The sequence below is a fragment of the Drechmeria coniospora genome, chromosome 01 (genome assembly GCF_001625195.1).
Source record: "Drechmeria coniospora strain ARSEF 6962 chromosome 01, whole genome shotgun sequence".
Taxonomy (NCBI): domain Eukaryota; kingdom Fungi; phylum Ascomycota; class Sordariomycetes; order Hypocreales; family Ophiocordycipitaceae; genus Drechmeria; species Drechmeria coniospora.
Window position 1 is genome coordinate 3,905,051 of NC_054389.1, and position 12,460 is coordinate 3,917,510.

A 12,460-nucleotide genomic window follows, 5' to 3' on the forward strand; every position below is an offset into this window, starting at 1 on the left:
TGTACTCTGTAATTGCATTATCATGTTTATGCATGCATGTATGCGATGAGACCCTAAACCTACCTGCACACTAACGAGGACTTGCAACTAATGTAACCCTAACCCTGTAGATCTTCAGCCAACCAAAGTTTACACCCCACCTCGTTGTACCTACTTGTACATGCACGCCTACAATGTATGCACTGGTACGTGTCGTGACCAAGCAAGCCCAACAAAAACAACAATCAACAGAGCAGAGGAAACACCTTGTCTGCTCCCTACAGATCTCTCCAACCTCTTCCTCCTCGAGTCGCCCTTGCCCCCCTGCTTGCTTTTCGCCGGCGCTGAAAAGGCAGCGCCGCGCCGTATCCACAGGTCATGGAGCTGCGCCATCATTTCGGCGGACGGACTCGACCCAGCCAAAGCAACGGCAGCAGCAACGGCAACAGCAGTACGTTGGAAACGCTGCCCGTGAATCCGAATCCGAATCCAACTTCATCCGTCAACCCATGGCCATCCGCTTTGACCGCCAAGAATTTCCCCGCTCGTCGCGGTGCAGAGGTCTCCGGGGCAAAGAGCATCGCGAGTGACATCACCAGGCTGGCCAACGAGAGCGAGGAGGAGGATGACGGGGCGACTCACTTGAACTCGAACTTGAGCTCGCCGCCTCCACAGCCTAGCCACGTAACCTCCTCCGAGCTGGAAGAAGGGACCTTGGAGGATGCGGAGAAGGAGCAGCTCATGATACAGCTTCTCGCCGACCTTTCCCGCGCCTCGAACGAGTTCATGCTCCGCTTGACCAACGGCGCTCCCGAGAACAGCGTCTTCCGCCACGTGCTCCTCATGAAAAAGGAGGTATTCTCATCGCTTTGCGAGCGCTACAACCGCTTTGATCCGTCGTGGCCGTTTCTCGACATCTCATGGCTGGAAAGGCACCCGACGGTGACGCGTGGCGCTAACATCATCGCAAGAGCGAATCTCGCCATCATTCTCGACTGCATACAGGGTGTTCCGGAGGAGAATGACCCAATTCTGCTCACCATTTTCGAAGGTCTCGATGCCGCCTTCCCATGGGTCTTTACCGATCCCACCGAGGACAGCCGCTATTCAAAACTGACGTTGGAGATTCGCACGCAGTATTGCATCCAGCATTTTGCCCATGACGCCAGCGCAAGCCCCAAGGTGCTCCTTTCGTCCATTTTTTGCGACAACGTTGCCGAAGAAAATGCCGACTACGCTGCCATGATGGCCAACGGTCCCTTCAAAAGCCTCGGAGATGAGATGGACTCTGACATCACCGACAAGATCGGACTGCGCATTTTGGACCTCTTTCACCTCATGAGAGGAGACCCAGACGCGGCCCTCGCCAAGCTCAGAAAAAGATTTCCGCTGCAGGAGCTCCTTGATGAATTCAAGAGATGGATCGTGTCGGAATACACCAGCTTGCAGGATTCCGGTGACGACGTGTCGCAACGCCGTTCGACGCCATCCGAAGTCCCGCCGTTGTCGGACATTGTGAAAGATGTTCATGCCGGGTATGTTGCCGAACTGGCCCAGATCGATCAACAGCAGCAACTTTTGCTAACTGTCTCCAGACCGAGCCTTTTTCACGGTCCAGAATCTGTGCTTTTTCTCGAAAAGCCGTGGGAGCCTGGTGCCTCACCGTCTTCTACTCGGCAACGGCCATCACGAGGGGCACTGGCTGGAAGGGCGCCAATGCATGCTCCACGAACCATCAGGGACCCTACCAGCCGAGAGCTGCTCCTGACCCAGACGCCACCTCCTACTGCGAGCCCAAGGGCAACGGCGAAACGGCCTTTGGAGGCTGTGTATGGTGATGATGGTGATGATGTCGACGACGACGACGAAAGCGAGCTTTTCGAAAGTGATACTCGTCCCACGAACAAAGCGAGGTTTCCTACACACACTACATTGCTCAACAAGCGAGCGCGAGCACCGCAAGAACGGTCGGTACTGCCGCCGTCCACATATCAGTCCGAGCCTGGCGACGACAACGACGTGCTCGACTACAAATCCATCAACCGCTACGCCCATGGCGCTTCGAAGCAGGCCCGTGCGATGGCTCGCGCGGCCTTTAAGACAAGACGTCCCTGGTCCAACATTGACGCCCATCTCCTCGTGCGGCTCATTGCCGAGACAAAGGCCTGCTGGTCCATAATCGAGAATCGGCATAACAGCCGGTTCGAGCACGCCCGAAACCAGCAGGCGTACCGCGACAAGGCCCGCAACCTCAAGGTCGACTTTCTGCTCGCCGACGCTCCCCTCCCGCCAAGCTTTGACCTCGTTGCCTTGAGCGGCAAGGAGGTGGCCAGGGTGGAGGCGGCGGGCAAGAACCCGTACCGGCGGGAAAACGACATGGTCGACGGCGAGCCTGTCAACACCCGTCTCGTGATATGAAACAGTTCAAATGTCGCCGAAAGTAAAACCAAGGTGTCGTAAGGATGTGCATGGAAAGGGAATCATGGCACTCGCTGTCGCATACCTTTGTCATTGGCCTCCTGCATATTTCTCCTGAATACTTTTCCTTTGTTGTTGGCCGGGGGGGGGGGGGGGGAAGGTGACTCGCAGACTGATCTAATATATGAATGGATGGATACATATATCAATCACTACTGTCTCAGCTTGCCGGACTTGGCTCTCTCGCTTGACACTCGAAACGTGCCGGCCGGGCGACGAGTGCGTGCCTTGCTCTCAGGCGTTGACATGTTTCGCTGCGGAGGGGAAGATTGGCAGGCATATCGAATGTAGGCAGGATGAGACAGGCCCCAGGCAGGAGGGGGAAATTGTATATTAGACCGCCCACATTACAGAACACATACGCCTGCTCCCATCAAAAATGCACATCCAACACGTCTACGACCTCCTGAAGGGCTCAGGCACACCACGGTAAGCAAAAGTAGACGGCGTCGATGCCGTCGAATACCAGCGACGAAAGCGTCTCAGGTCCAAGCAAGTCAGTTCGGTCGTCCCGCCGTGCGCCGTACGCTCCGATGTTTTCCAAGACAAAAAAGAAACAAGGCAGATGCAGATTCGAAACTGCCTAACTACTTACTCCGTACTGCCTATCTACATACAGTAGGTGCATATTATAGTAGAGCAGTAACGGGAAGGGGAACGAAAAGAAAGAAATTATGGGCTGCAACGCAAATGCCGGCAGGGGTGGCTGCTAGTGTCGGCCGCCAAGCGCTTTGGACTGGTGACAAGCTGTGCGTGCCAAGGGCACATCTGGAAGAAGCGGGAGAAAGAAGAAGGACTGAATCTGAATCAGAGAGGTTCCACATGTCCAAAATGCGTGACATTGGTGGCCGGAAGCCAAGGAGACAACACTCGCGCCGGCCGGGCAGGCCAAGGACCGCCGATTCCCGACGAGGGACAAACTGGGTATTTTGCGGTTCAAGGGTACAAAACGATAAAGGGGAGGGCGCCGCGTCGACAGGCAGCGCCCCAAGGCATCCGAGGTAATCGCCGAGCGATGATTCAGGCAAGGCCGAATCTTGGGCATCCGGCCGCACGAGGCAGCAAGTGCGCGAGGGCGGAACAGATGAGAAAGAGAAAAGAAGAACAAAGCCAGGGTCCGGTGGGTTCCTTCATTTTCATGCAGAGCGTCGTCATCATTTGCTGCTGGGCTCGCCTCTCACTTTCAGCCTGCTGGACCTCCAAGCCTCGTACCATTGCTCCCGGCTTGCCTCGCGCAGCTCGACGCGCCAGTCGCTGAAGACGGCGTCCTTGAGGGTCTGGAAATCGCAGTGCTCCTCGTTGTAGGGGTCGGCAAAGCCCCAGGAGAACTGGCGGCCGGTGACGCCAGGTTCGTACAGGTCGGGGCTGATGATGGACAGCGGAAGGAAGGGTTTCGCGGCCGTTTCCTGGTTCCTGTAGACGGACACGCGGGATAAGCGGTTCTTGTCCGTGTACGTCGACTGCGAAGCCGCGTCCTCGTCGCTATCCTCGACGGCCGAGTCGTAGTCCTCCTCGTCGATGCGACCAAAGCTGCCGTCGGCGGTCTCGTCTAGGCCGAGCGGCTCGAGCGGGTCGAGGCCGGCCTTCTTGATGCTGTCCCAGACGGACCTTTTGAGCACGTCCATGTGCTTGGTCGTCACGGTGTCGGCCTTGGCGATGACGGGGACGACGGTCGTCTTGCCGTGGAGGGCTCGGAGGGTCTGGAGATCGAGGTCCTCGTTCAGGGCGCCGACGAGACGACGACCGGGGCCGAGGTACTCGCCGTTGGTCTCGCCGAGGGCCTTTCGGGCCGAGACGATGTTGCGGTCGAGATGGAAGGGATCGAGAAGGAGGAAGACGGCATGGATGTGGGTGTCCTGGACGTTGGGCGAACGAACAACCTTCATCTCCTCGGCAAAGGTGTCTTCGAACTTGCTCTCGATGAAGTTGATCGTCTCTCGCAGCTGCAGGTCGACGAGGTTCGTCTCGAGCCCGTTGGAGTCCCACACGGTCAGGCCGACGCGCTCGCCGTCCATCTCCGTCTCGACGTAGTGGGGGACGAAGTGGCCGCTGGCGGGGGCGGGCACGAGGAGCTGCTCCTCGGCGGACCTCCTCATGGGACGCTTGTGGGCCGGCAGGGCGAGCGCCTTCTTGAGGAACTCGATGAAGCACGTCTTGCCCACGCCGTGGGTTCCGACGACGAGGACGCTGCAGGCGACGGGTCAGCAAGGGAGCGACGGCTCGGACGAGCGACGACTTACTTGAAGGGAGTCGGGTCCTTTCGCCTGCGAACCCTCCGAGGACTGTTGGGGGCGGCCATGGCGGTGCTCGCGTAGCTCTCGCGGCCTCGGTGCGTCATGCTGGCCGTCCGCGCGTAGGGATCGAAGGGGATGGGAGGCGGCGGCGGAAGGCCGGGCCGGGCATAGTTGCGAGGGGCATCGGCCGAGGGGCGGTTGGCGAAGCCCTTGATGGGACTGGGAGACAGGCTATAGGCAGGTTCGGGAGATTGGACGTCGGGCACGGCGGCCGTCTTGGAGACGTGGTCGGAGCTGCTGAACTCTGGCAGCTTGGGCACGGCGGCCTTTTTGCGCTCCCGCTCGAGCTCGGCTTCCTTCTGGGCCTGAGCCTTCTTGCCGAGCTCGCCGCTTTTGGACCGACGAAGCAACATTCCGAGACTGGGTCGGCGAGACGGCGTGCTCGTCATGGCGGAAGCCGGACGTGGGGTCGGCGAGGAATGGAGGGGAATAAGTATCCGTAGCGATGGGGGGGCTCGTCCGAGGTGCGGCGCTGGAATGTGCCGTGGCGTCGCTGGCGGACGATCCGGCGTGGGAGGCGTCAGCGGCGGCAGGGTGGGTGTGCGAGATGCTGAAACTATTGCGTCGGCCGGCGCAGGTGAACGTTTTACCTGGGATGCCTGGGCCGTCGGCGTACACGTACGCCTGTTCAGTGAGCGTTCAAGGTGGGAGGAACGAGCGTGTGATGCCGCGGAGGGCGAGGAGCGTGATACCACGGAGGGGGAGGGGGCTGTTTTTGTGCGAGGGAACACAAGCGAGTCGGGAAGGAAAGACGGGGGGGGGGGGGGGGGGGATAAGCAGGCAAGCGGCATCAAGGAGCGTAATGACGAGACGGATTCGAGCGGATGGCCATGGATAGACGGGTGGTCAATCAATCTTTATCAGCTCAGCCCGGCGTGAACAAGGCAGCAAGGTCGGTCGACAAGGGGGGGGGTCGGTGTCAATGGTGCCGGTCGAGGGCAGCGAACGGTTTCGACAGGCGCCAAAGGATACTACTTTATCTACCATCACTAGCGGTCGTTGCAAGGACCAGTTTCCGTTATTTACTCTGCACCTTTGTACCCTTTGCTCGTCTTCCCGGCGGGCAGTGACAAGCAGGTTTGGGGCTGCGGGTGTCGGCAGTCTTCCCTGGAGGCAGCGAACGCAAATGACCATTCATGCCGACGCAGATGAAGCTCCACCGGCAACAGAGAGTTTGTCGCCGGTCCAGGTTCGCGACCCGCAGCCAACATGGCCTGGGACCGCCTCGTCATGCGCCCTCGATGCATTGCGGATGGCAGAGGGCTGGGCAGGGGCCGCATGGCCTTGCGGATGAAGGCGACCGAACCCCCCCTCCCAGGCACGGGGTAGACTCGAGGCTGTCTGTGGAGAAGAGGATGGGGCCCTCGTGGGGTCGGCCTGGACGCTAACAAGTGCCGGGCCATGGGAGGCCATCCCAAGCGGGCGACCGACGCAGCGGTAAAAAAAAGGAAAAAAAAAATGAGTGCGGATGACAGACAGCTGACGTCTGCCGACGGCACAGGCATGGCACGAACAAGCACCGCACCGGCACGCCTGCGATGCACGCACTCGAGGCCGGCCATGATGGGTTAGACGGCTCGGTTGGAACTTGGGGGCGGCGGCGAGGACGTGTCCATTCGTCGACGATGACTGTCAGACTCGAGACGGACAAATAAATCGTCGCGCACGAACCGAGGGCAGGGAAAAGAAAGGTCGATGACTTGTCCAGGCAGGCTTGGCTTGGGAGCGCCGGCGGAGCGTTGGGTGCAGGCAGACATTCTTCACATGGAAACGCAGCTTCGCGAGGGGGGTGCCGTGCCGGCTCGGTGAAGAACGTTGACGTGGACGCGGGCGAGCTGGGAACGACACGAGGTCGATGGGCAAGGGCGCGCGCGACGAGGAGAGATGCTGATGCTTGCCTATGTAAGCATATGCAATGCACTAGCACAAGGTCCGACAAGCAGCGCGGACGGAGGAAATTGGAGGATGCGTCGGCGGTGAGCGGCTCGGGCCAATGGGGGCGAGGAGAGGGAAGGCGAAGCGAGGGTGGCGAAGTGGCCGCGGGAGACGGACAGAGCAAGCGAGCATCGGTTGCCCGCACAGAGCAAGCAGGAGAAGGCACAGGCGCCGCAGGTTTCCGTGGCTCGGCGTACCTGTACCGGCGCCGTACATGCCGAGTACACGTCGACATGGACGGTCCTCACGGGCTGGTCGAGTACCTGCTCGTACCTCGCGCGTACATGCAGTACATGCAGTACATCCGGCGGCGCATGCAGCACATGCCGCGCAGCTACCAGTATGCTCGGAAAGAACGCTCGGTGCCGTGGTTGGCTTGCGTCATCATGTGCGCCGAATGCCTCGCATTAGCAGGAACGGCGGGGCGGGCATTCGCTCAGGTGCTGCTCTCGCCTGGTCGAGGGCCGGTGCAATTTCGCTCGCGGCTGGCCATTCAAGCCCGGAGCAGGCATGAATCGTTTGTCCGGCGTGCAGCTCATGCGGGCAGGCGACGAACCTCGTAGACTCGTAGAGTTCAGCAGTGCCTGCGACTGGATGCACGACCGTTGGTTGCGTCGATGCACGAGTAAGTCGGCGACGAGGACGAGCGGCAAATGCCTCCCAGCGGGAAAGCGGACGCTGACGTCTGCCATGAAGTGCTGGTGCCGAGTGCCAGTTGCGCGCCAGCGCTGGTGGTTCGTGCCGCTAGAAGCCTCCCGACGTACGAGCGCTGTGCATGTACATAAGTACATGTAGCAGGGGTGGGCCGACAGCGACATACTTGTCCAGACGTGTACACGCACGCAGCTCCAAACGGGATCTGGCACTCGAACAAGAGTGCGGTAGGTACGAAAAATGGCCAAATCGGCCAGTCGTACAACGTGCTACGAATACCTCGTGGCGGCGGCGGAGCTTGCACCGCTACTGTAGGTGTGATTACTCGATGCTTCACCCGGGGATGAGGGGGTATTCAAGTGAGAAGGGTAGTACGCACAAGGACAGACAGTACGTACATGTACTGGTACACTTGCCCTTGGTGTTACTGGTGGTGCTACTGGTGTCCAAGTGTGTACGGAGTGCAATGTACGAACAGGGTACAACGACGAGTGTTGCCTTGAAAGTACTTGTGCATTGCCGAGTACGGAAGTACAGTACGCAAGTACGTGATCGTAGGTACTCGAGCACTGTGCATGGACATGCAGGCGCAGGTGTATTAATACTTGAGTACTGGAACGCAACGAATAAAGACGTACAACAATAAAATACCAGGTATTACTGCGTACGGAGGAGCACTATAATACAATACTACTACAGTAATAGGTGCCTAGGTAGGTACTAACCTAGTAGTAAGACGAACCTACAGTATTCGACCCCGCCGCTCCAAAATCAGCCACCCCCGTATTACTCCGCGTGCCTGTGTTGGCGTACAAATACAGTAAGCGTCTTCGGTCTGCATTGATGAAATACCGCCTTGTCAACGGCCAGTGCGAATCCAAGAAAGGCGTCGGCGATGCTTTTGGTGCCGGAACAATAAGCGGTCGGCCAACTTGGCGTTGCGTACGGCTCCTCTATCCTACTTGAATTCATCGTCATTCCACCTCGAGCCACGACGGATGCTCTGCTCGTCGATTCTGCTGCCATGCGCTTCCTTCCAGCACCACCCGTGCTGGCTTGTGCTCGAATCTGAGACAAGACTCCCACCCGGTAGTGGGTCTGTCTCGGGAACCACCTTGCAAGCCACATGGTTGCCGATGGACGGAGAACAATACGGTACCTGCAGGACTTGTAGATGTGCAGGTACAAGTTAGTACTCATATATATGTTGGCTTGTGCTGTACGGAGTATAAGTAAGTACTACCAAGGTATGCAAGTAATCAAGGACAAGTATCTATGCCGGTGCTGGCACTTGGTTGTGCTGTAAGTACTTGCCATCGCTACAACTACTTAAGTACTTACTTCCATGTACCTACATGTAGTACTTGCAACGTAATTGTACGGCAAGTGTCGCACTTGTACTTACAACTGCCAGCACACCTATTTGTGTTGGAGTTGTAAAAACCTACAGTACTTATCTTGCAAGTAGTTGTACGTATCTGTTGTACCTAGTAAGTACTGTCCGGACTACTTGTATACGTGATTGAGGCACTTTACACGTACAGCACGTACAGTATTGTACTAACGGAGCACTTGCGCCATTCTCCGTTCTCCGTATCCCGTGCCACCTCCCGGAGCATATGTACCGAGTACTCCGTACGGAGTAGGTGCATTACATGTAACGACTTGCTTCCGTATTACTCCGTACTCCGTACTCCGTACACATATGCCAGATACCAGCAGCAACACACCAACGCATGGTAATCGCACCCGCCAGTACACATGTCCATGACGTGCTCAAGTACACGCACATGCAAGTATGGATACTGCTCGCATTCATGCAGATGTAGGGGCACGTTGCTGGCAGGTAAAGAACAGGAATGGCCATGCGGAATGCAGGCCCCGAGGCATCGGCACCCCTTTGCGCCCTCATGTGCCGACCTGCTTCTTCCTTGCCTTGGCCTTGTCCCTGCGTGCTGCACAAAGGGGTGAGCGGCGACGGACCGATGCCGTCCGTGGCCGCCTGGACCGCCGATGCGCCGTTCCTCGACTCGCTCGCATTCTCGAGGGCGACAGCCGTGCTCGCATTCGTCGTCTCTCCGCTCGCTCGCTCGGCAGCAAGACCGGCCTCCTACGGGCGTGCACACCCCGGCCACCTTCGGCGCGGCTGCATGCGGCATAAAGGCAGCAGACGCCGCGGCCACGATGTGCGCCCCCATGGCCTCTCCTGTCCGTTCCAAGGCGCCATGCTGCTCCCCGCGGCGACGTTGCTTCCTGGCGTGCTGCGAATCGTACTTTTTTCTTCTTTTTCTCCCCATCCATCGAGCGGTGACGACGCGTCCGCCCTCGGCGTCGCCGCGTCGACGTGCGGCCGTCGCTCCCTCGCCCTCCATCTACCCTTCAAACACTTGGTGCTGCAGCTCGATGCCGTAGTCCTGGGCCACGTCCTTCATGCGCTTCTCCATCTCGTCCTCCATGCCGCCGCCGAGCCCGAGCCACTGCCGCAGCTTGAAAAAGTAAAAGGCGACGTCGGTGGCGGCCATGACCGAGGTGAAGAGGGCGTGCCGCCACGCGTTCCGCAGCCGCTGCGCCCTCGGCAGCGTGGGGTCCTCGAACAGGCTGCGGCTCGCCCACTCGCCCATCATCTTGACGCGGTTGACGGGCGAGCCGAGGTACTGGTTATTGCCCTGGACGATGCGCATGTTGCGGCCGAGGAAGATGAGCTCCTTGGGCCACTTTTCCTCGTCGGCCAGCACGTCCCGGATCCCCTGCTTCATGCGTCGCTGCATGGCGTAGTGCCGCTCCGAGGCCGTCTTGCCCTCGAGACCCTTGAGGAAGTCGGCCCTCGTCGACGAGTCGCCGCCCTCGTACGGGCGCATCAGCGTGGCGCTGGCGAAGAGGTCGGCGCCCCGGATGCCCCAGCGCTCGGTGACGGCGACGATGGTCTCGTTGTCAAAGGTCATGAGCGCCTTCCAGAACCGGCCGTACTCGTGCCGGAACGCGGGCGACATGTAGACGTAGAGCCCGTGGTCGATGAGCACGAGCTCGGGCCTGCCGCCGGGCAGCCGGCGGACAAAGATGTTGCCCGGGTGCGGGTCGCAGTGGACGACGCCCCACTGGAAGATTTGCGCCGAGAAGAGGTCGATCATGGTGGTCATGACGTCCTTGGCCGAGACGCCGAGGCCGCCGCGGCCGCCGACGCCCCGCCACTCCTGCCTCTCGGGCTTGACGGCGTCGCTCGGCGGACGCGTCCGGACCCGTCGTCGGGCGGCGTCCATGTCGACGGCCGGCAGCGGGCAGCGGGCGCCGGGCGATCCCCGACCGCGTCCGCCGAGCCAGCGGGAGGTCATGGCCTGCTTGTCCCACAGCCTGACGCCCTCGACCCACTCGGTCGTGAGCACGCGCTTGGAGCTGAGCTCGGGGTAGACGGTCGGAACGTAGACGCGTCCGCGGAGCCGCGGCTCGGCCTCGACGAGCGAGCGCATCCTCTCCGAGTTCTCGGCCTCGTTGACAAAGTCCGTCTCGAGCGCGAGCCGCTCGGCGATGTAGGGCACGAGGGTGTAGAAGGGCAGGTCGAACCACCGGGAGTAGATCCAGGCGACGGTCCTGCCGCGTCTCGTCAGCCGTTTGTCGCAGGGTGACCGTGGGGAGCGGTTGGGGGTCGGGGGTTCGGGCCGCCTACTTACTTGAAAGCCCACAGATCCCACGCAATCTGCTTCGCAATCTCCCTCTTCTGTATCTTGACCGCCACCTCCCGGCCGTCGGGGAGCCGGGCCCAGTGCACCTGGGCGACGCTCGCGCTGGCCCTCGCCCGGCGCTCCATGACGCCCATGCCCGGCGCGCCGGTGAAGCTGACGCCGAAGACGTCCTCGACGGACCGGCCAAAGTCCTGCCGTATCACCCTCTCGACGTCCCTCCAGTCGTCCTGCGGCGCGTCGTCGAACATGCGGCCGAACATGCGCTGGAACTCGGGGGGCAGCACGGCGCTCTGCATGGCGATGGCCTGGCCGATCTTGAGGTAGAGGCCGCCGTTGAGACGCAGCAGCTCGAAGAGCCGCTCGGCGTTGCGCGTGTGCAGGTCCGGCACCGAGCCGGCCGTGAGCGGCTCCGGCCGGAAGTTGATCTTGTAGTCGACGGCGACGAGGAGCGTCGTGCCAAAGGTTCGGAGGGTGCGGCCGAAGCCCGAGGCGTAGACCTCGCGGTCGACGAGGTGGACGACGCCGCCGACGACGAGGACGAGGAGCAGCCGACGGCCCCATCTCCTCCCTCGCCGGTACTGCTTCGCCGCCCGGGGGGCGCCCAGCTCGACGGGGGACGGCGGCCGCAGGGGTTGGAAACGTCCCGAAGACTGGAGCCGGGCCTCGACGCGAGCCGGCACGACGTCACCTCGGACGCTCCGGCGAAGCCATGGCGACGGCGAAGCCAAGGCGGCGGGGAATGCGGTCCTCGAGGTGCCCGACACGCCGCGTCGGAGCATGCTCGTGCTGAGCGTCATGGGGAGGACTGGACGCCGTCGGACGGGCAGGGCGTTGGTGTGTGTACCGTGGCCTGTAGTGCTGCGGTGCTGCCGCTGCGTGTCGTCTGTCTCGCCACTTTTCGGAAGGAGGTTGTCCGGCACCAGGCAGCTCCCAAGCAAGGTCCAAGGTGCATCCGAGGTACGCAAGTGCTTGGTAGGTACCATTACTTGTGCTTTGCAGCGCTCGTAGGTGTGGCGTAAGTACAGGTACAAGCAAGGAGGCTCACTGTACGGTGCACTCCCAAGTACTTTCGGAGCACCCCAAAGCAGGTGAATTAGTACTAATACAGTAGGTACGCATGCACTTACCGAGTATCGATACTGTACGGAGTAAGTACCTGCAAGTAAGTACATGCATTGTACTGTCTGTACTAGTGCCGTTACTTGTACTGTACATGCACTTAGGTGTGCTTGTGCTGTAATGGCTGGTACGCGGCAGTCTGCGGGGCGAGTGATTCCCCGGCATTCCGTGCTGGCGCGGTAGGTACCGATCATCGAATCCACCGCACGCCTGCAATGGGGCGGCACATGCCACTCGTCGGTTAACGTTCGGCCGCCTTGCCAGGTGTCTCACCGGAAGATGCAACAACACAGAGCAGTGCTTGTACGCTGTGCGTTGCGTGCC

The 12,460-nt window shown here is 60.3% G+C and overlaps 3 protein-coding genes across 3 annotated transcripts; 1 reads left to right on the forward strand and 2 right to left on the reverse strand.

Annotated features, from left to right (window-relative positions):
• Nucleotides 1–160: 160 nt before the first annotated feature.
• On the forward strand, nucleotides 161–2,397 carry DCS_00939 (uncharacterized protein; the record flags this gene model as incomplete). Its single annotated transcript, XM_040798274.1, has 2 exons — nucleotides 161–175; nucleotides 355–2,397. 2 exons carry the CDS (start codon nucleotides 161–163, stop codon nucleotides 2,395–2,397), a joined length of 2,058 nt encoding a protein of 685 aa, XP_040659157.1.
• A 1,214-nt stretch (nucleotides 2,398–3,611) lies between these two features.
• Nucleotides 3,612–5,140, reverse strand: DCS_00940 (septin; the record flags this gene model as incomplete). The annotated part of the gene is made up of 2 exons (XM_040798275.1): nucleotides 3,612–4,644; nucleotides 4,698–5,140. 2 exons carry the CDS (start codon nucleotides 5,138–5,140, stop codon nucleotides 3,612–3,614), a joined length of 1,476 nt encoding a protein of 491 aa, XP_040659158.1.
• Nucleotides 5,141–9,712: 4,572 nt separating this feature from the next.
• On the reverse strand, nucleotides 9,713–12,000 carry DCS_00941 (uncharacterized protein; the record flags this gene model as incomplete). Its single annotated transcript, XM_040798276.1, has 2 exons — nucleotides 9,713–10,925; nucleotides 11,006–12,000. 2 exons carry the CDS (start codon nucleotides 11,998–12,000, stop codon nucleotides 9,713–9,715), a joined length of 2,208 nt encoding a protein of 735 aa, XP_040659159.1.
• Nucleotides 12,001–12,460: the final 460 nt, after the last annotated feature.